Source organism: Salvia miltiorrhiza, chromosome 5 (assembly GCF_028751815.1).
Source record: "Salvia miltiorrhiza cultivar Shanhuang (shh) chromosome 5, IMPLAD_Smil_shh, whole genome shotgun sequence".
Classification (NCBI taxonomy): Eukaryota; Viridiplantae; Streptophyta; class Magnoliopsida; order Lamiales; family Lamiaceae; genus Salvia; species Salvia miltiorrhiza.
The window spans coordinates 29,417,016-29,438,010 of NC_080391.1; the positions used below are offsets into that span (position 1 = coordinate 29,417,016).

The 20,995-nt window shown below is 36.3% G+C and overlaps 3 protein-coding genes and 1 long non-coding RNA gene across 7 annotated transcripts; 2 read left to right on the forward strand and 2 right to left on the reverse strand.

Annotated features, from left to right (window-relative positions):
* Positions 1 to 674: 674 nt before the first annotated feature.
* On the reverse strand, positions 675 to 3,470 carry LOC131026365 (uncharacterized). Its single transcript, XR_009102262.1, has 3 exons — positions 3,339 to 3,470; positions 1,417 to 1,483; positions 675 to 900 (listed from the first exon to the last, which is right to left on the reverse strand). It is a non-coding gene; the product is annotated as an uncharacterized LOC131026365 (long non-coding RNA).
* Positions 3,471 to 8,532: 5,062 nt separating this feature from the next.
* Positions 8,533 to 9,861, forward strand: LOC131026366 (transcription factor bHLH53-like). 2 transcript variants are annotated; one of them, XM_057956231.1, is made up of 3 exons: positions 8,533 to 8,661; positions 8,752 to 9,339; positions 9,410 to 9,861. In XM_057956231.1, the coding sequence occupies exons 2-3, from the start codon at positions 8,770 to 8,772 to the stop codon at positions 9,569 to 9,571; spliced, it is 732 nt and encodes a 243-aa protein (XP_057812214.1). In that variant the 5' UTR covers positions 8,533 to 8,661; positions 8,752 to 8,769; the 3' UTR covers positions 9,572 to 9,861. The 2 variants fall into 2 exon arrangements, with proteins under 2 accessions (XP_057812214.1, XP_057812213.1); XM_057956230.1 differs by lacking the exon at positions 8,533 to 8,661 and having other exon boundaries at positions 8,672 to 9,339.
* A 1,483-nt stretch (positions 9,862 to 11,344) lies between these two features.
* LOC131026369 (alpha N-terminal protein methyltransferase 1-like) lies at positions 11,345 to 14,560 on the reverse strand. 3 transcript variants are annotated; one of them, XM_057956233.1, is made up of 8 exons: positions 14,289 to 14,560; positions 13,878 to 14,022; positions 13,599 to 13,657; positions 13,326 to 13,445; positions 12,517 to 12,618; positions 12,025 to 12,079; positions 11,727 to 11,824; positions 11,345 to 11,634 (listed from the first exon to the last, which is right to left on the reverse strand). In XM_057956233.1, the coding sequence occupies exons 1-8, from the start codon at positions 14,529 to 14,531 to the stop codon at positions 11,509 to 11,511; spliced, it is 948 nt and encodes a 315-aa protein (XP_057812216.1). In that variant the 5' UTR covers positions 14,532 to 14,560; the 3' UTR covers positions 11,345 to 11,508. The 3 variants fall into 3 exon arrangements, with proteins under 3 accessions (XP_057812216.1, XP_057812217.1, XP_057812218.1); XM_057956234.1 differs by lacking the exon at positions 12,517 to 12,618 and having other exon boundaries at positions 14,289 to 14,550; XM_057956235.1 differs by lacking the exon at positions 12,025 to 12,079 and having other exon boundaries at positions 11,536 to 11,634; positions 14,289 to 14,542.
* Positions 14,561 to 14,695: 135 nt separating this feature from the next.
* Positions 14,696 to 17,320, forward strand: LOC131026368 (pentatricopeptide repeat-containing protein At4g20770). Its single transcript, XM_057956232.1, has 2 exons — positions 14,696 to 17,121; positions 17,189 to 17,320. The coding sequence occupies exon 1, from the start codon at positions 14,712 to 14,714 to the stop codon at positions 16,989 to 16,991; it is 2,280 nt and encodes a 759-aa protein (XP_057812215.1). The 5' UTR covers positions 14,696 to 14,711; the 3' UTR covers positions 16,992 to 17,121; positions 17,189 to 17,320.
* The last annotated feature ends 3,675 nt before the right edge of the window (positions 17,321 to 20,995 follow it).

The window sequence follows — 20,995 nt, forward strand, 5'->3', positions numbered from 1 at the left end:
AAACTTTAGCTCTAAGTTCTCATTTCATCCTTCTACTTAGTAAAAAAAATATCTCTTAACAATGACATTAGATTCCTTCATCTAAATCATCGTGACTTATCACAACTGCTCAAACAATTCTCATCACAAAACATCTCAAATACATCACATCATAACTCATAATTATGCATCCTCAATCATATAACATCATATGATATAAACGCTCTCATGATTCATCATGTAACGTCAACATATGCTCTTACAACATAATAACTCATTATTAATCATGTTGTCATCCTCAAACTCAAACTATGCACCTTCAAAGTGTAACATCATAACTCATCATATAACCTCAACATCATGCTCTTCAAAATTTAACGTCAAATAAACTTTGAAATTTTACATACCTCGTTGAGCCTGGTGTGATGGTGCGCTGAGCTCACGGTTGTTAATAACTATTAGTCTAGTGACTCATTCTAGACTAAACTCAAGACTTCTAATGCAGAGCTTTCCTTCGCTCTGATACCACTCTGTCACAGCCCGCCTTAACTAAGGATAGTTAAGCCGAGTGATCTACGACTAGGGATGGGGTTAAAGAATAAGGGGAAGAAAGGGGCGTCATTTGAAACCGTAAATCTTACTCAACTCAAGAAAAATCGTCGTATTTACTCATTAATACTCTTTTGAACAGTCTATGAAAGACAACATAAAACTTAATTAATATCATTAATCAAGTTATACATCATATGAAATCATTCTCTTAAGACTCAAAGTATGACATAACATACTATAACATCAACAACATCTTGCAGCGGAAAGTAGCTAGACATATGTATGAAGACATATTCTAGACAGGTTAACTATTTATTAACAACCCTGGAGACTCCGCTCATTGCAGCACCATCATCACATCAGCTCAACCTGCACATTTAGAAAACATATGCAGGGCTGAGTACAAAAGCACTCAGTGGGCACGTATGCCTAGGTATAAAAATACATGCTTCAAAACTGTAAATTGTCATGCCATCATAAACAGTACAGCAAGGGAGTTTTTCGCTAAAAAGGCCCAAGCTTACTAAGTTCATTTGTGATTCTTAAAGTTCGTCTGATCAGACTAAATTCTTTTGTAATCTATCATATCTGAAACTATGTGCCGGAGAGGTGGCCACCTCTCACGGTCACTTGACCGGCCAACCCGCTAGATGACTCACGGTCACTGGTGTACACTAGCCCTGGCAGGATAGCTATCAACTGCTCAGGACCCGAATTCGATTGCATCATTGGCAAAGCCAAAGCAGATAGATATCATACTAAAATTGAAACATTTTATGGCAAGACAATACTTGAAATAACTTTAACTCAAAGATTTTATCATGAAATAACTTGCTTGAACGTAACATTTAAACTCATTTTGATATATATGAAAGTAATGCCCACCTCGTTGTGTCTCTGTATCAATGAGTAACGTCACTCTCTCCCTCAAGTCGTTACTTCCCAAAAGGACCTTCATCGTTATGAAGAATTGGTGAGAAGTTATAAAAGAAACCTCGATTAATAATCTAATCTCTTTTATGAAACATTAGTATCTCTAATGTTCATCTCTCTTGATTGTTAATCAATATAACAATTATTATCTCTCGTCATTACTCATTAATTATAGCATCCTTATGTTATAATTAGCAGCGCTTCAATTAAAAGAAATATTTAACACATCGAAAAGTCCACTTTCTTAGCAGATCTATTCGCTCTCATCTCGTCTAATTAACCAATTAGAAAGTTAAACTTTCCATTAGGTATGTATTTGAGTCACAGGTCAACAAGAATTGACTATGCTCAAATTCTAATTTCACTAAAAATTTCGGCATGACCTATTCATATATAATGTCAGCCACGAGATTTCAACGCGTGAATCTCACTACGTGAACTCGTCTCTCGACTCAAAACTTAACATCTTGACATCTTTTCAACGCAAACCAAACAATTCAAAATCATCAAAACTCTTTATCAGTAAACTATCATTTATACTCGACACCAATTGTTCGAGTGTCAGATACCAACATTTATGTGCGTTAATCATAACTCTCACAACTCACACCATTTAGTCATATCGTATCATCCATCAAAACAAATATAATCAAGTTGTTTTCTAGAAAGTTTTGCTGTTTTTGTGTCATCTTTAAAAATTCATAACAACCAACTCAATCATCATAAACTCTCATACCAATTGATCTCAAAAACTCCATGAAGTGTAGTTCACTCTAAAAATGGTAGTTAACCAAAAAGGTTAAAGGTTTTTGGAGATATTGCTCTTTTAGTGCAGGCTGTCAAAGATTGACAGTTTCTGCCAATTTTGTTTAGGCCATTAGAAACCAAGGCAAACCTTAATAAAATTCCATCAAATTTAATCAGCCAAAACTAAAGGTATCCTTGAAGATTTGGTTAAAATTTCACAAGAGAAAACGTTCATATGATCTGCCAAATAAACAATGAAACTCATACACTTTTACTGTTGGAAAAATATGACAGCAGAACAGGGCATTTTTGAAATAATAAACTGCTCTGTTTCAGAGGTCATAAAAATCGAAATCTTATGTTTTTAGAAACGTATTGAAGTCTAGTTTCGTTTAAAAAAAACGGTGATGCAAAATCCTTCATGGATTAATAGATATAAACGTTTTTGTGAAGTCTACCAACAGTTGACAGATTCTGTCAAGGATTTTTTTCAAAATATCTTTAAAATACCAAACATCATCCAAAAGACATGAAATTTTGCAGCGACGAAATACACATATCATAGATAAACATACTAAAATTTCAGAGCCATCAAGCAATGAAAACTCATCGAAACATAAGCTTGAAACTGCTGTAAAATTTTGACAGAATTCCAGTTTTAATTTCGTTCAACAATTATCATCCATAAATTGTAAATCAATTAGCATGCTCATGTGATATCGTAGAACACATATACGCAATAATATTCATTATGCAACGTCCCAAACTTCACGAATTTAAATAATCATACTCTAAAAACTTATACAATTTTCGTGCTTGGAAAAATACGAATTTAATATATATCGATTCTAGCATACCCTTAAGCACAAATATCAAGTCAAAACGATCAAACAAAAATCGAAAGACAAGCTAATATGTGAAAAACGGGGCTGCCCTCATGGGTTTCATAGCTACGGTTCGTTCCGTTCTTACTCCCTTCATTAAACATGCTCAACATCTATCCAAGAACAACATACTAAAATTTCACGACGATCCGACGTCGTTTCAAAATAAAGTCGAGAATCGACGTTTTTCGACGTCGACGAAAATCGAAAAGAAAACCATCAAAACGTAGGTAGAGATCTTACCTACTTAGATACGTGATCGAAAAGATGATCGGCGCTCGTCTCGGTGCTCAAATCGGAGGTCAAAAGCTTAAATGGTATTAACGTTGAATATAGTGTGTGTTTTGGGTGTTGTGTGTGTGAGTTTGTGTGTTGTGCGTGAGTTTAGAGTGTTTGGTTGTAGCAGCCAACACTTTAATAGGGAAAGGGGCTTTGGGAGGTTTGGGGGTGGTTAGGGGTAGGGTAGGTTAGATATTTAAGATATTAACCCGTTAGTCGTTAAATATCTCGTCTCGTCTCATTTTAACAACTAACAACCCATACTCTTTGTTACTCGCCCTCTCAACCTCTACTCACTTTCATTGCACTCGTAATTCTATATAAATATAGAAAACACAAGCTCGTTCTCGAAATTCTGATAAACGAGCTCATTTCGTTTACCGAGAAATCCCGATTTACTATTCACTCGTCGTCCAAAAATAAAAACTTTCATTATTGGACTCGTATCGAAAAACTAAGAATATTTCTCGACGACGTGCACGTAAGATTTTGAAAGTCGACAAAAAGACGAAATAGCAGTATTTTACTATTCATCGTCAAAAGTCAAAATTTTGAAAAACGTCTTAACGGACTCAGATCTCACTTCCGAGTTCATCGTTCTCATTCAAATAATTATCTCGAATTATTCAAATACTCAAACTCAAATACGGATATAAAATCCCACATCATTCTCACATCATCGAAAGAACATCTCAACATCTGAAAAAAAATAACAAGAAAACTTCATATAACTCCTCATCTCTTTACAAAGTAAATCAAACAAGGGATCTAAACCCTAATTACTCAAACTCAAGCAATTAACACGTCATCAAAAGCCCGGGTATTACAAATAAGTAGGCTGGATACAATATGAAAAGCATGAAGAAAAAAAGAAGAAGAGAGGATTTAAAGCATAAAATTCAATACCTATTTTTTCCAAGTTTAATTTTAATTTAATTTAAAGTGAGAATATTGCAACAAAAGTGAGTTTTCATTTTTACTAGTACATTCGCCCGTGCGATGCACGGCGAACATAGTTTTGCATCAAAATTAAACGATATAGTGTGTGTATCGGTTAAGCGATTAAGGATTAATGTCTAAAATCGAAGGTCTTGGGTTCGAGCCCCTGTGGCGCGGCCTTTAAATTTCTTTATTTAATCATGTTAATTTATCAAAAATAAATAAATTAAATGATGTATCAAATAAATAAAAAATAAATATTAAATATAGTTAGAATATAAGTAAATGTAAATTATTTTTTCTTAAAAAATAAAATAATCTACATCAATTACTCAGTAAAGATCTTTAATTTTATTTTATAATTTTGAAAAGTATCATTTTTAATTTTCCATCTATTTGATGGAAAATTTTATTTTCTTCCTTAAAATTTTAGAATAAACACATCATTCAATTAAAAGAAACGAAGAAACAATAAAAAAAGAGTTTTCACATCACAATATATAGTTTTAAAACATAAGCTAATCATGCATAAAATTAACTTTTTTTGAGCAAACTCATTACCTATGTCATCTTATTAGAAAAGCTTCAATTGATAAGTAGGAAAATAAATTATATTATTAGAATTTATTATAATACTAATAAAAGAGTTGAATAATTATTTGATACCAAATCAAAGATCTTGCATTCATCTTTAATTTAAGATATATATAGAATATTTTTTTATAAATAAAATTTGATTTTTTTTTAAAAAATCAGCAAAATAAGAAAAAGAGAATATGAGAGAAAGAGAGAGAGAATAGAAAATTGAAGAATGCGTGTGATGAAAGAGAGCAGAGAGGAGAGATGAGAGAGGAGAGAGGAGAGAGAAAAATATATGGGATATGAGATTTGTTGAGTTTTATAAATGCTCTTTGATTGATTTTTTAATTACAATTTTGCCACAAACTGTGTTTTCATACAATAATAAATAGATTTTTACATTGATGATGTGTACATATATTATTGCGATTAAATTAAATCACTTTATTCTAACTAAAATTTATACAAATGACAAGGGTTATTGACACTTAACCTTACAAAATTTGGACCCATTTTGATCTTTCTAATTAATTTTGAAAGTTGTCAAAAAATACACAAACTTACATAATGTTATGATTTTTCCACAATTTGCATATTAATCAAAACTAGTGCATCTCCCGCGCGATGCGCGGCGATTATGATTCGTGTAGGTTGTACATATATTTTTATAATTATTAATGTAAATTAATAAAATTAAAATTTAATATCAAATTTTTTATTTGCAAATTAATCTAATATTTTCATATAATCAATATAATTTATACAAAAATATAACATATGTACATATAGATATTGTATCACTTATATAGGGAGACGTGAGAATAATGAATAAACCAATATATATAGTGTTGAATAATAGTATTCAAAAAATTGGTAAAATTTTCGCTTTTTCTAGAATTCAAACTCAAGTAAAATTTCGTTCACTTCAGATAAATATTAGCCATTAGATACATTAAATCAATACCTACAAATTATTCTAAGATCTCACCATATATGAGGGATCTCATTGAAACCATTCCATATATATATAAACAAAAAAAATTCAAAAGAAAAAAAATGGAAAAGAAAAAAAAAAAACGAAAAGACCAAGATCAAATAATTTTCTCCATGCTCTTTTTTAGTCATATTCGCAGGTTGTGCCCGTAACCTTGTATATTTCTTTGTTCGATTTATTTATCCACCAAAATAGTAAATGGATAATTCTCCTACAACCACAAAGAAGGTAAAAAATAAATATTTTTTTAATTAGGCTAAAACATTAAATGGTAGAAAAAGTAAATTTTTTTGGAACACTAAATGTTCCATAATCATTCGCTCAAAAATAGTAAATATGTACTTTGTATAAAGAATAAAAAATAATAATCAAAATTTTATAGACGTTTTTTGTAAAAATACATCTGCTGATATTATAAAATATTTGACTTTAGATTTTATAAGATATTATGTGTTACTTGATTATAATTTTATTATATTATCTATATTTTAAAAAGGAATTATTCACTTTTCTCTTTTATAGTAAGATTTAGTTATTTGGATGAGAGTAGTGAGAAATACATGCAAATACCATTTTTATATTAAGAAAATTAATTAGTTAGATGAAAATACTGTGTTAATGTTTCATAAAATAAATTATAAAATGTAATATGCTATCATTTTATAATAATTACACAATGTCCTATCAATAATTTTTCAACATACAAAATAAATACAAATATATAATTTTAAAAAATACTACTCCCTCCGTCCCACTCCAATTATTGGAGTTCAATAGGCTCACTTCTTTTGAGCACGGAGATTAAGAAAATTTACTTTTTAGTGGAAAGTGGTAATAAAGTGGTGGGGTTCACACCAATTAAGTACACTTTTTTTACTCAAAATATAAAATGATCCTATTAGAGTGGGACCTCCCAAAAAGGAAAGTGGGCCTATTGGAGTGGGACGGATGAAGTATATGATTCTTGCATGCCCATATAACATTCTAATTTTTATTTTTATTTTTGTTTCTTTATATAAAACACATAATTAATTATTTTTGTGCTAATTGCTCTTTAAAATTTAATGTTTTAGCATAATTACATAATGTTCTATTAACAAAGTTTTAATATATAAAATATATAAAAATACATGATTTAAAAAATCAGAATATTAGAATGTATTGATAGAAAAAAGGTAAAATAAAAGTGTTTGGAGTAATTTTTTCCTTGATGACATATGTAAATTTAATCTTATGAGTTCTTAAAAAATCAATTAATTGTCTGTCGTCTAAGAACAAAAAACAAAACTAATTGATGCGGTTGGTTTGTAGAATACATGGTTGACGGTTTCTTTCCATTTATAATTTTTCCCTTAATTTCCAATTATATCCTTGAAATTGAATTTAATTACATTTACTTTGCTTTTTATATATATAAAGATTGAAGTTTACGTAACAGTTGACGTGACACTATTTTTCAATCTTCATTTGAACGATGCGATATTGATTAAAGCTATTATACTCATTATTTTTATCTTCTAATTATTATATTATCACTAAATTCTATTCTCCTATACTTAGATTATAAGCAGAATGCTCAGTCGTGCTTTTGGAGCTCGGATACTGCTGGGCTTGTTGTGTTCACGTTGATACTGACGGGTGGTCTGGTGGCTATGATGGTAGACGTTTCTTTCTTTGAAGGGTTGGTGATTGATGGAGTTTGGGTTGGGGTGTCAGCGACGTCTTTTTTCAGTGATCGGGTGCGCTCGACACTGGGAGTCGGCTGGTCGGACCTCTTGGATCTCCGTGATCGGCTTGATTCTGCTGTTTCACGTCGAGCTTGTTTGAGGGGCGGTAGTTTTCGTAGTCGATGTGCCGCTTCTTGGAGTTTTATCTCCTTCTTCCGTCGGCTTGTGTTTTCTTGGCATGGTTTCACGTGTTGTGGTGGGGGCAGGTTAGAGGTGGACGTTGGTCGTGCTGTTACGGGTTTTTCTTTTGTTAGTTTTTTCACCTTTGTTTTTTGCTCTGTTGTTGGTCTTCTTTGCTGTGTTCGGGAACCGAGCTGCTTAGGGGTGATGGTTTGGCCGGAATCTCTGAAGTTGTCTCACTTCCGTTCCCTCACAGCTTCGTTGCTTAGACGAGTACTCTTTTTCCCTTTTAAGGTTTTTTCCTCCCAGGTTTTGCCTTAAAAGGGTTTTAACGAGGCTCGACCCTTAGTTTGTTCTCTGTGCACTCAAGGGTTTTAGGTTTCGTTTCTTTCTTTCTCTTTTTAATAAAATTTATTTTAATAATTATAAGCAGAATGTACCCAAATTTATAAAATATATATTTTCTAATATTTTAACAATTAAGTATCACCGTATGCAAATTGTGAAAAAAATCAAAATAATATCAAAATTTGCGTATTTTTAACAACTTTGAATGAATAAACCGAAAATTGTGTATTTTGGGGTCAATAAGCTAAATAACAACTACAATACTTCAAAAAAAGAAAAAGAAAAGGACCGAGAATGAAAACAAGAAAAAGAATAAAATGTGGGCTTTAAGAAAAACATAAAAATAAGCAAGAAGGAGATGTAAAATAACGGTTAATTTAGTAGCCCTAATAGCCCATTATATGTCCCTAATTATGAGGAGGGTGGTTAATTACCCGTTATAAATCCCATTCAAGAATAACCTCCACTCCCACGTTCCTCTCTTTCTCACACACCGCTATTCATAAGCTTTTTTTTGAGTTTGTTAAGGTTTTCTACTGACATTCAAGGCTAGTAGTTAAAAGACACAATCTTTCTTCAGGTACGCTTTGTCTCTTTCATTATCTTCTTTAACTTCAATTCTCCGTCCTCAATGCTTATGCTTCTAACACTTGAGATATCGATTTCACAGGTAATCCCTTCTTCATCAATGGCGTTGAGCTACTACTCCAACTGGACCTCTTTTCAGCAGCCAGACTACTCCGGCGATGATCCAGAGCTCCAATCTCTGTTGAACCCGGACGACTATTTCGCCGACTCCTTCTGCAACTCTCTTCTCTGCGACGATCTCACTTATCATGCTAATGGACTTCCCTTGGAATTGGATAATCTCACAACTGCAACCCAACCCCCACCCTTTCTATTGCCGCACCAACAACAACAATCCCAGGCGCCCTTGTTCCACTTCCCCAACCGCCACAAGCTCTACGATTACTCGCTGCCGGAATTTGTCTTGCCGCCGCCGTTGCCTCAGTTCCCTGCCGCGGATTTCAGCACCAGGATCTGTGAGAACGCCAAGAACGAAACGAGCTTATCCGCGCAGAGCATCGCAGCCAGGCAGAGGCGGCGGAAGATCACAGTGAAGACGCAGGAGCTCGGGAAGCTGGTTCCCGGCGGGCATAGGATGAACACGGCGGAGATGCTGCAATCCGCCTACAACTACGTCAAGTTCTTGCAGGCGCAAGTTGCTCTCCTTGAATTCCTTGGTTCGCATCATCAGGTACTTAACTAACTAACTAATCATTTTTTCATTGAATTAATTATACATTAATCATCATCAACAATTGCAGGAGGTACCATTCGAAGGTGAAGAAGAGCTCCAGAATCTTCTAGAATCTCCTTTGATTCAAGAAAAGCTATACTCCACTCAACATTGCTTGCTTCCAAACAAGTTGGCGGAACAAGTTCCATTACTCAAATCCAATCCACATTTGCTGGAAAAGGATCATTGAAGGACGAAATTAACTCACGCCCGCTGCCTAGCTAGTTCTAATTGTTTTAGTTTAGGCTAATCTTGATTGTTTTAGTTTAGGCTGATCTTGACTTCTATGTTGTTTAGTTTAATTTAAGGCAACCTCTTCATGCCTTGTGTTTTTTAGTTACTTGCTTGTATTCTAGGATATATGTTAGGTTAAATAGGCTCTTTACTTGAAGAAAAAAATGTTGTATTTTTTTCTTAGTGGAAGTATCCTGATCCTAACATTACATTATTCATATACAATGAGTATGCATTCTTGGTTAATCCCATATTCCCATATGTGTTTGAATATTGCTTATTTACTGTTTTTGTTTAGATGAGACGGTCATTGACATGTCAAAGTAGTTGATTTTGGAGGAGTGATTGTAGGAGTCTGTTACAACGTTTCTTGGTGGTTAATTTATCCAATTTCTTTCTCCACACCAACAATTTTATTTTTATTCCATAATGTCTTGATTCATAAAATTGCATGCTCGGACGTTGCATGGAAATCGGAATCGGAAGAATTTAATTATGTCTTGAGTAATATATATCCACCAAATTTATCGAGATAGTAGTAAGGTTTATTAACAAGTTTGTATATATATGCCATTTGCTTAAGATAGCTCATATTTGAGATTAAATTAAAATTTGTGGTGAAATTTAGAGTTGCAGAGGCAGTGCATCTCCTTCAACAGCTCAGCTCAGACATTAAGATCAACTGGTCTCCATTTCTGACCAACAACCTGCTTCCTCGGATACATCACATGTTTAATCCCAGCTGTAACCTGCTTCTTTCGAAACCTGCTGCCTTCCCATTATATGTCGAACATTTTTAACATTATGTCATTATCCCATCTATCTAATGACGTACGAATATAAATTATCTTAAATTTATTCCTTGTTCGTTTAGATACCATACTTGAAACAATGGATAGAATGTGTAAGATGCATTTAATTTCAATGTGTAACACATAAATTGTTAGCCTAGCTTGTTAAGCTTTTTTCGTGGATAAGACTTGAATCAAATTCCCTGCGGCGGATTTCACCATGAAAAAAGGATAATTGATTTTAGCATGCGCGCGCACTTCTAACTGTTTTTAGTTTAGGATAATCTTTGATCTAAGAAGAGAAATCAACTCGTATACTTGTGATATCACTAGTTTAGGCTAATCTTGATTTCTGTTGTTTTGTTCTAAGGCAACCTCCACATGCCTTCTGTTATTTAATTCCTCCTTGCCACTCAGGATGTTAGGTTAGGCTCTTAGGAAAAAAATGTTGTACTATTTTTTCTTCATACGTCTAACATTATTGATATACTATGAGCATTAATTCTTGTTTCTCAATTGGTTAAATCCCAAATGAGATTGATTGCTTGCTTGTTGTTTTTTCAAAGTCGTGATAAGTAACATCTTAAAACCGCAGTGAGAAGGAATGCAACATTTATGATCAATTCACACTGGCCTTTGGGTTTTCCTTATTAATTAAATGCTATATAAAAGGGCTTTTTCACTTTTAAGTAATTCTTAATGCTTAATCAGCTTAAGGAATTCTTAATGCGAAAATTTGCAGGAATAATTCTTGATAACTTTTCGATAAGCCAGCCATTTACACGGTCAAAGTAGTTAGGGAGTTAATTTTGGAGAGTGATTGTAGGAGGATCTGTTGGGACGGTTTGCGGTGTGTATATTTTCATATTTATTTTTATTTTTACATGTACATTTCAATTTTTAACAACTTAATTCTACCACATTAACTAGGCAGCAGATTTGAACAAAGATTTCCCAATTTTCTTGGAGCTTCTCCAAAACTGAATATTGTGAACTGGAAATGTGGACGATATGAGTGAACGAAGCACACAGAATTAATGGAGTTTTAAATATTAATATCTGGTAAAAACTCTTGAGAAATGGTATCTTCATCCCTTCACTCTTATCTGATGATGCCAGGTCTGTTGACTTGTCTTTTTGATTTCGAAGTCTTAGTTTTCTTCGGCAGATCAGTCGTTAATGCATACATCTTTACAGCAAATAATTCATTGGGGAATCCTTTTTGATCCTGACAACAAACGTACAAACGGAACTTCAATGAATTCATATTCGTCAAGTCAGAAATACTGCATAGATGTTCGACAAGAATTCAGATTGTACCTTCATCTTGAGAATGTGTAGACCACATTGTTTGAAGAGCTGCTTGAAGTACAAGTCGGATCTCGTAATGCTCTTGTCTTGATTATCCAACACGAAACCTAATGAACAAGAATTAGTATAAGATTCACTGTTAAAACAGCAAAGAAAACCAGCTGTTTCAAGGGGAGAACGCAAAGCAAGCAAAATAGGGTTTCATCCGCGAAGATCATCAACATGTATTTACATTGTCTTGATGCCTCATAGAGGATAGATGGTTTGTAATTAACTCAGTAGGAAAATTGATAGATAAAATCCTTACCATTTCTTGCAATATTCTCCTTCAAAATAAACAGCCCACCAGGTCTGAGACCACCCTGGAAGATGTACATGTTACCGTTAATAATACATCAGACTGATTAGCGAAATCCATATAATACGCTACAGGTACATGACATTGTTTTATAAAGATATGACTGACCACATAATTAATCATGTTTTAGACATAATCTTGGACTGAGCTAACAGAATCTGCATAATATGGAATGACTTTTCCAATCCTAGTTGAAAATATTGAAGCTGCCGAGATATGATAATGTATGCTTGTGTATTAAAAGACAAAGCTACTTAGCCCAGATGATTCAAGAAAATAGGAATGAGTAAATCTGAATGGTCATTGGCAGTACAAATGAGTGACAAACAAACCTTCGCAAACGGAAAGATGTTTACTTATACTCAACTACGACAGAAATAGTTTAGGACTAGGAAGACCAACTATTATTGTTTAATAAGATGGGAACTATTAGTCTATTACCTTGGCTCTATCGAAGAATGACATAAGGTCATCATCTGAAAGATGCCCAATACACCATTGGATCCATATAATGTCATACCTTGCTGCCTCAGGAGTAAATTCCTAAAATAAGACGGTGTAAAAAGTTTAGCAAACAATGAGTGTACTCCTTTTCATGCGCTGAGAAAAAGTTACTTGGTTTGACTACAAAGAAACAAGCTTAGATTGATATAGGTGTGTGACCAGGGTACGAATCCCAATCCCCCATCCCCCAACTCCAACTCAAAAAAACAAAAGGATTGATATGGGCTATCCGAAACAATAACCTGGAAAAAGTTCACATCATAAAGTAAAACAAGGACATCCGAAACTATATAAAGGAGACGAAATATTGCACAAATATTGGAGCTGGTGCGGTATGTACAATTTAATACAATGTAGACAAACATGGACAGAAGGAGGAATACAGTTTTAAACTTAAATATGTAATGATATATCGCAACCTAGGAACTGTACTTTGCTATCAGGTTACTAATCATTTCCAATGCATAGTGAAAAGGAAAAAAAGACAGTGAGTATTTAAAAGAAACTAGCATAAGATTACAAGTGTAATGTGATCAACTCCTGCAAGTTTGGTAACTAATTACATGGAGAGAAAGTAGTAGAGTTTCTGATAATTAAACAATATGGATTTCTAATTACAATAAACTAATACGTTGCATGACCATGGCATTCCACCGTTGTTAGATGTTTGGTATCCATAGATATCATGCATTAATGAAATGAAGACTGACTAAACAATGTGAAACTAAAAGCAAATTACATCTTGCCTGAAGAGGAACACAGAAGAAGTTGACAGCCTTATGATCCTCTGTGACCATCAAGTTTTCTGGGGACAAATTTTCCCGAGCAGTATCTAGAAAATGAGAAACAGGCTCGAGAAGGTCAACCTGGATTGAAACATAGCATTTTCACAACAATGTCAAGAAATCAAAGATTTGAGATACTATTTCAGTAACTAGTTGGATTCTTTGATTATTCCTTCAGCTATAAATTTGCGTTATTACGAGAAGAAAAGATGGCAGTAAGAGTCGAAAGAGCACCTCATTAAAATATCTTATAAGAAGATTCTTGGTGACCCTTCCAATCCCGGAGCCACAATCTGCAGGTATTGTAGCAAATAAATCAAAACTCCAACAACAAACTCACGCAATCCTCACAACAGAATCTTGGAGAATACAACCATAGACGTACCAAGCTACTTCCATTATAACACCGGAGGCAACAGTGTTTTCTATAACTAACAACATTGCAACACATTCATAGAAATTCAAGCTTTTCTACTCTATGCTAACATCCTTGGAAGAGGGAGGAAACAATACCAAGAGTATTAAGACGTCTTCCACTGCCAGCATCAGGAAATCTTTCAGCCAAAATCAAGTTCAAGAATGCCTCACTACCTTCTATATCAGGTTTATTCACATGCCCATACCCTCCCAGCACTCCATCCACCGTCGCCTCCACACCCTTCTCTTCCACAAAAACAAACAAACTAACCTCACATTTTTCATCATGTAAACAAAACAACTAACAAGTAGCCTTCATTTTTCTTTTATGTCAGCCATAAACCCAAACAAGCAGAGCTCACTGTTTTCCAACTACACATACAAGCAATCAGGCTTTCTTTTTGGGGGGCGGAAATTCAAACACCTAACCACGCCGATGAGCAACTAGGCATACGATATTTTTCATTTTTAACAAAAAGAAAAAAAGACAGAGAGAGAGAGACTGACCTGCCAATAGCCGACGCCCTGCGAATACCACTGCGATTTCTTGAGGGGGTCGCCGTCCCCCACCGCTTCCCGCCACATCTCCTCCGCGCTCTTGAATTGGCGGCCGTCGGAGTCCACTCCACCGCCGTCCATTTGGACGCAGTTGAGCTGATTCATACCAACTCTCGACAAACTAGATTTGTGCGGTGGGCGACTCTCAGGAATAATGGGAATAGGGGTTCTGTGCAGTAGGAGGTGGTACATCCCGATTCACGCCATCATTATGTTGTACCATTAAGACAGAAAATTTATACAATGGATAATAACTTTGGGCTTTTTTCTTGCCCAATATGATTAAACGGCCCAATTTGGGCCCAATACGTTTTTTCAATTCAAAAATGTTGATAAGCGGAATTCCGCCTAATTTTGTTTAATTTGTTAGAAATGCAAAGCAGGAATGCCTCTGTTTCGTTGGCGAATTTGCTGCAAAATTGCATAGATCATAGAGCGTACAAGGCAGGAAAAATAATTCAAGCTCAGATTTTTCGCACCGGCCAAATTTCAAATACTTTTCTGGTGAACCGCCTGATTGAGCTATATTCAAAATGCGGCCGCACGTCAGCCGGCCGCCTCCTGTTCGACCAAATGCCTTTGAGAAACATATTCTCCTACCACGCTATTTTAGATTCTTACTGCAAATTAAATGATGTCGATAATGCATATCAAGTGTTCGATCAAATGCCGGAAAGGAACTCCGTTTCTTGGAACTTGATTATCAGTATGCTGTCAAGAAATGGTCTTGAAGATAAGGCCTTGGTGAGTTACTACGCTATGAGGTTGAATGGTTTCGTGCCCACCCGCTTCACGTTGGCCAGTGTTTTGAGTGCTTGTGGGGGTTCGGGCAATGTGGAGTGTGGCAGGGAGTGCCATGGACTTGCTACCAAGCTCGGACTTAGCGCGAATTTGTACGTTGGGAATGCTTTGTTGGGAATGTATATGAAGTGTGTTTCTATAGAAGACGCGATAATGGTTTTTGAGGACTTGCCGGAGCATAATGAGGTCTCATTCACTGCAATGATGGAGGGGTTAGTAGGAGCTGATCGCATGGATGAAGCATTTGACATGTTTAGATTGATGCAACGAGAGAGGATCATAGATTGTGTCTCGCTTTCAAGTGTATTGAGTGTTTGTTCCAAATGTGAATTCGGTGATGGCAATGAGGGGAAAAGGCATGTGATGCACGGGGAACAGATACATGGACTACTTGTTAAAGTTGGTTTTTTGGGAGATCTGCACGTAAACAATTCGTTGCTTAACATGTACGCGAAGCTTGGGTGTATGGAGTGTGCAGAGACATTGTTCAACAGTATGTCAAAAGTCAGTGTTGTTTCATGGAATATTATGATCGCGGGATATGCCAAGCAATATCATTTGCAGAGGGCTATCGAGTGCATGGAGAAAATGCAGAGTTGTGGGTTTGAACCTGATGAGGTAACTTGTGTCAATATGCTAGCTGCCTGCTTGAGAAGTGGTGATGTTGAAACTGGGCTAAACATATTCAATAATATGTCTGCGCCAAGTTTGGCCTCGTGGAACGCAATTCTATCAGGCTATTCTCAGAACGAAAACCACAGGGAGGCGGTGATGCTTTTCAGAGAGATGCAGTTCAGAAGAGTGAGGCCTGATCGAACTACTTTTGCTATAGTTCTCAGTTCTTGTGCTGCCATGGGGCTTTTAGAGGGTGGAAAGCAGATTCATGCTGCCTTGTGGAAAGCTGAGCTTTCGACGGACTTGTATGTTACCAGTGGACTCATTGCTGTTTACTCAAAATGTAGTAAAATAGAAGTGGCAAAAGTTATCTTCAACATGGCTCCCAAATATGATATAGTATGCTGGAATTCTGTGTTGGCAGGTTTATCCCTTAATTCAATGGATGCAGAAGGTTTTAACTTTTTCAGGCGAATGCTAGGTGAAGGGATGTTGCCGACTGAATTTTCTTATGCTAGTGTCCTGAATTGTTGCTCGTCTCTGTCATCTCTCTCACAAGGGAGACAGATTCACGGTCTAATAGTGAAAGAAGGACATGCTGATAATGTTTATGTCGGAACTGCTCTGGTTGATATGTACAGCAAGTGTGGCGATGTGGATGGGGCCAGAGGGTTCTTTGATATGATGCCACGTAAAGATTTAGTTACCTGGAATGAGATGATACATGGTTATGCTCAAAATGGGCGCGGAGAAGATGCTGTTGATTTGTTTGGGAACATGATGGAAGCTAGTATTGAACCTGATCACATAACCTTTGTTGCTGTCTTAACCGCCTGCAGTCATTCTGGATTAGTAGATACTGGTTTGAAGCTGTTCAAATCAATGCAACAAGAATATGATGTAAAGCCACTTAGTGATCACTATACTTGCATAGTCGACACCCTGGGGCGTGCTGGCCGGTTCAATGAAGTTGAAGAAATCATAGAAAAAATGCCGTGCAGAGATGATCCTATTGTTTGGGAGGTTTTGCTCAGCTCTTGTAGGGTTCATGCCAATATAAACTTGGCAAGAAGGGCTGCGGACGAGCTTTTCCGGTTGGACACCGGTAATTCTGCCCCTTACTCCCTCCTAGCCAATATGTATTCGTCATTAGATAGATGGGATGATGTTAAAGATGTTCGAGATATAATGGGAAGGCAGCAGGTTTCGAAAGAAGCAGGTTACAGCTGGGTTTGAAACATGTGATATATCCGAGGAAGCAGGTTGTGGTCAGAAATGGAGACCTGACCGCAGTTGAGCTGTTGAAGGAGATGCACTGCCTCTAAATTTCACCTGCAGCTTGCAAGATCAACACTGAATGCAAAAGGTATTAAAATCATTTATTCTTCATCCATTTTCAGCTCCTGCTAAATTCTTGATTTTTGGTTTTGCAGGCTCCACTGAGATCAGATTGCAGTTTTCTTCTATATAGTTGGTAAGTTTAGTGGTAACTACACAAGTTGGCCAAACTGAAATTACGACACTAAAATTTTGGAAATTCAAGCCACTGTCTATTTAAACGCTCATTATTTTTAGTTGATTAATTTTAATGAGTAATTTATTTAATCTGACATATGAGGTATCTTAAGCAAATGGCATATACAAACTTGTTAATAAACATTACTACTATCTCGATAAGGTACAATTTGGTGGATATATATTACTTAAGACTTAATTTAACTCCTCCGATTCTGATTTCCATGCAACGACGGAGCATGCAATTTTATGAATCAAGACATTATGGAATGAAAATAAAATTGTTGGTGTGGAGAAAGAAATTGGATAAATTAACCACCAAGAAACGTTGTAACAGACTCTTCTACAATCACATATGGGATTAACCATATGAGCTGAGCTGAGCAGGAAGGCAGACGTGATTTTTTTCAGGAGAGTCCACGTGGATTTGCCATGGTGTAACTCCGGCATTCCACGTAAGTTTCCAATTATCAGAATTTTTTTGCAGGTCACGGACGATATTTGTTGTAATACATTGGGTACCATTTTGATATTATCGTTAGGGTAGGACATTTTTGAGAATTCGCTCAAACGATGGGACAGAAAGTGACCTTTACCCAAAATAAATTGAAGCGGTTGGAGGCGTTCAAGTGAGCCGAAAAAAATCCAGCTTCAATTCGAGGGTTGGTCTTTTAAGTGAGGTTGACCCATACCATGAGTCCGATCGGGTCGGGTCGGGCGTAGGTATACAGGCTAGGCATGCGGGTATGAAGGTTGGGCATGCGCAGAAGCGGATAAATATAATAACTTGATATAAAATTGTTGAAATTAAATGTTGGTGTAGTGGGTAAAAGACTTCCCACTTTCAACCCATTGGTATGGGGTTCAAAATCCCCTATTGCCTAAACTTTCACATATTTCTGGAATTGCACACCATCTTTAGATTCTGCCCCACAATACATGAACTTTGAGATTCTTCTGTTTTTTTTCCATGGCACCGGAAACCATGACGTGGCTGCCGGAAAACACACGTGGATTCGCCGGCTCAGCTCAGCTCAACTCAGCTCTGCTCAGCTCTATGTGTGAACACTGATTCTGGCGACTGACTGGACTCTCCATCAGAGCAGAGCTGAGCTGAGCTGAGCTGAGCTGAACTGAGCAGAGCAGAGCTGAGCAGGAAGGCAGACGCGATTTTTTTCAGGAGAGTCCACATGGATTTGCCATGGTGCAACTCCGGCATTCCACGTAAGTTTCCGATTATCGGAATTTTTTTGTAGGACACGGACGATATTTTTTGTGCTACGTTGGGTACCGTTTTGATATTATCGTTAGGATGGGAGATTTTTTAGAATTCGCTCAAACGATGGGACAAAAAGTGATCTTTACCCTTATTATAATGTTCTTTATATATTTTGTGTTTCTCTCTCTCTCTCTCTCTCTCTCTCTCTCTCTCTCTCTCTCTCTATCTCTTTTTATGTTTTTCGGTTCATTTCTTTTTCTGTTTTATTTATGTTTGTATTACTTATATAATTACTTGATTATTTTTTTGTATATTACTTAATTCTATGTTATTCAAAGTAATTATTATTACAATGAAAAGTAATTATTGACATGAAGAAATGTAATGTTTTTGAAACATTACTTTTCATCACATCAACAGTTACTTTTTCTTACGACAATGATTACTTGACCAAATATATAAAAGTACATGTTCTAATGAGTAAGAATAACATTACTTTTATACATATTAATGATTACCGATGAGAATGAAATTTGAAGCTCTAGTTTTTCGCCTCTGGACAAAACTGAAAGCCCAAGTATCTCATACATCCCAGAAAGGAAGGCACATATACCAGAGCAGAACCCTAGAAGGAACCCGGAAGGGAACTCAGAGTGGAACTCCAAAGCAGGGGAACCTCGTTTATAGAACCCTTTGAAGATAGATGAATCTGAAGTTACTCCTTGGTACCAGAGCCGAGTGATACCAGGTCTTAGTAAGATCGGATATCAAGTCAGATCCATAAAATAGGTACCCAGGTTTGGGTCATATCAGAGTGGGGGAATACAGATGGAAAGTATGTGTATACGGAAGGGAGATGTGCACCTACAGGAACTCAATGTAATGTGAATTGTAGGCGGTCATTTTCTACTTTTTGCAGAGACCGCCTCCATAACTAACAACTTGTCGGCCGACGTGGAAGATGCTCTAAAGTAGAAAGAAAAGGTTGGAACTACCCCTTCGTATCTAAACTATGGAATTACTAGATTACCCCTTAGGGCATGCACTGTATAAAAGGCATGGATATCAGTCTTTGAAATCCCAAGTTAAAATTATTACTCAAATTTCTTAGAAAAAGTCCGAAAGAAATATCTTGGTCATCCTCATTTGAAAAATCCTACGATTAAAGAAGAAGGAAGAGCTTAGGAGGGAATAATCGAGGAAAAGGGAAGGAACACTGAAAACCTATACTTCCCATCTTACTCCATAAGTTCGAAACCAGGTTAGGTCCGAGAATTGTGTCTTAAAACTAGTGTTGGTAAAAATCACCTTCACCAGATTACTTTTTCTTATAATACTAATTATTTGATCAAATAACTAAACGTACAAATTCTCATGAATAAAAGTAATAATTATTGTGAACAAATGTAATAATTTAAAAATATTACATTTTATTGTAATAATAATTACTTTTTATTGTAAAACAGAGGAGTAATATGAATATCACTGACTATCCGAAGATTTATCAGTTCGACTAATATTACTGGCAGCGGAAAACTTTTATTTCGAAATAGCCTGTGATTAAACAAGTTGTCAAGGTTTATGTTTCACTTTGCTATTAATCAGTTTCAGTAGATAAAACGTTTGTGCATAGATAAGAAAGGTAAATACTGAAAGCGATAAATAACAAGGAAATTTTTACGTGGTTCGAAAAACACTTCCTACATCCACGGTCAGTTGATCAAACTGACAACTTCACTGGGCATGTGCTTACAGGTGCACAACGAACCTAGACAACTGAAGATCCAATCTTCAGTACCAACACACTGGGTAGGATTTCTCACTCTTAGTGATGAGTTCCAAAATAATTCCCAAAATTTAAAGATAAACAGAAATAATAAATGACACAAGATATACGTGGTTCGATCATAAAGATCCACATCCACGGGTGTTACTCGATTTTCCACTATGTTTTGTGAGAAGTTTTCCATTACAAGTGAAGAGCTAGAATGAATTGATCCCCCCTTTTTTTCATGTACAAGAGCCCTATTTATAGATAACTAACTGGGCCTAACCCTAAAACCCACGAAACAGAGAAATGAAGCCCAACACTCTGGCAAAGCTGGCTCTCGGCGAAGCTGGCTCTGAAAGCGCTGCACTCTGGCAAGGCTGAAATCCAGCAAGGCTGGCTCTGGAAGCGCTGCACTCTGGCAAGGCTGAAATCCAGCAACGCTGGCTTTGGAAGCGTTGTGCTCTGGCAAGGCTGAAATCCAGAAAGGCTGGCTCTGGAAGCGCTACACTCTGGCAAGGCTGAAATCCAGCAAGGTTGTCTCCGGAAGCGCTGCACTCTGGCAGGGCTCCCGGCAAGGCTGTCTTCGGTAGCGCTGCCCTCTGGCAGGGCTCCCGGCAAGGCTGCCTTCGGTAGCGCTGCCCTCTGGCAGGGCTCCCGGCAAGGCTTGGCTAATATTAGCACGGGTGATCCGGCCAACAATGGGATTTCCACCGTGTACATCGCTGATGCATATTG